This window comes from Chaetura pelagica, unplaced genomic scaffold, assembly GCF_000747805.2.
Source record: "Chaetura pelagica isolate M959 unplaced genomic scaffold, ChaPel_1.0 scaffold11, whole genome shotgun sequence".
In the NCBI taxonomy this organism is placed as follows: Eukaryota; Metazoa; Chordata; class Aves; order Apodiformes; family Apodidae; genus Chaetura; species Chaetura pelagica.
The window spans coordinates 5,053,862-5,055,328 of NW_009952694.1; the positions used below are offsets into that span (position 1 = coordinate 5,053,862).

General features: G+C 55.9%; 1 protein-coding gene across 1 annotated transcript in view; it reads left to right on the forward strand.

The window, feature by feature from the left end:
* FLVCR2 (feline leukemia virus subgroup C cellular receptor family, member 2) overlaps positions 1-1,467 on the forward strand; it is a gene marked incomplete at its 5' end in the record, with an annotated part of 36,435 nt that overhangs the window by 2,779 nt on the left and 32,189 nt on the right. Inside the window, one exon of the mRNA XM_009993887.1 lies at positions 1-342. Within this exon, the coding sequence (XP_009992189.1) occupies positions 1-342 (342 nt within the window). The remainder of the gene's footprint in view (positions 343-1,467) is intronic.

The window sequence follows — 1,467 nt, forward strand, 5'->3', positions numbered from 1 at the left end:
AACATCTTCGTGCGCTTCTACGGCGTGAGCGCCTTCGCCATCGACTGGCTCTCCATGAGCTACATGCTCACCTACATCCCGCTGCTCTTCCCCGTGGCCTGGCTGCTGGACAAGAGGGGCCTGCGCCTCATCGCCCTGCTGGGCTCGGCCCTGAACGCCCTGGGCGCCTGGGTGAAGCTGGGCAGCCTGAAGCCGCACCTCTTCCCTGTCACTGTCCTGGGGCAGGTCATCTGCTCCCTGGCCCAGGTCTTCATCCTGGGCATGCCCTCGCACATCGCTTCCGTCTGGTTCGGCTCCCATGAGGTCTCCACCGCCTGCTCCGTCGCTGTTTTTGGGAACCAGGTGATGGGCGCTGCTCCCTGGCTGGGGGATGGGCTGTCACTTGCCTGGCCGGAGACTGAGCTCGGAGAGGGACAAACCTGGGAAGGGGTGCATAGGGCCGGGAGGGCAGCAGCAGGGATAAGAGGGACGAAGTTCCCCCTGGGTTGTACAGCTGGTACCTGGAAGGACGCAGCTGGGGTTAGGCTGTGGGCTGATGGTGGTGACAGCCACTTAGTTATGTGGGAACTAAGTCTAGAAAGCTGGGGGCAGCATGGGGGTTGGGTATGATTCTGGCTTTGAGAGGTGTTTGGACTTGGAGTCTTCTCCAGTGCCCTCCTACTCCCATATTGTGAATCTCCAGCTCAGGGGCACGTTTCAGTAGAAACACAGGTGGGCTGGAGGGGAGCGTGTGGTGCTGAGAAAAGCTCTTTAGAGTGTCCTGCCGACCTCAGATCTGCAGTTGCATCTGGAATTGACACCACGATATCCCCCTCCTACTGACAACTAGCTGGGACAAAGGAGATTAGCTGTCTAGTGAAAAGAGTTCTTCTCACTGAGCCCTGGAGGAAGAGGACTTTAGTGCTTTCATACCTCTTAAAAGTAGGTGAAGAGTTTCCACAAGCAGGTGCTTTGAAAAGAAGCAAGTCTTCCACCAGGCTAGGGTGGGGTAAGCTTCCCAAGCACTCTTGTGTCAAGGCAGGTCAAGGAGGCTAGTGACCCCCACGTGCTCAAGCTGTGAGTGACTTTTCTGCTAGCCAGCTAGTGCCTGGAGGGGATACATTTTTCCACAGCTTTGGAAGGATCAGAGAAATAGCTTTTTGACCCTTGCACCAACCGGAACACCCACTCAACCCTGTTGTGTGAAGCAGGTAGGCCTATACTGATGCAATGTGGCATGAGGGAAGTGAGTGTGCCCTGCAATGCTGACAGGGAGGGAAGCAGATCCTGGTGATAGCTGCTAGGCTGGACCTGTGCCCCTTGCTTTGACACTCAGCGTACTTACTTCCCTGCACGTGACTGTGCACCACCCTGGACCATCTTTGATTCAGCCTGATTTGAATGGCTTGCAGTTCAGGTGGTTTCTAAGGCAAGGCTTTTCCTCACAGATAACTTTGTGTCCAGTGTGTCTGAGGTCTCCTTTCCCTA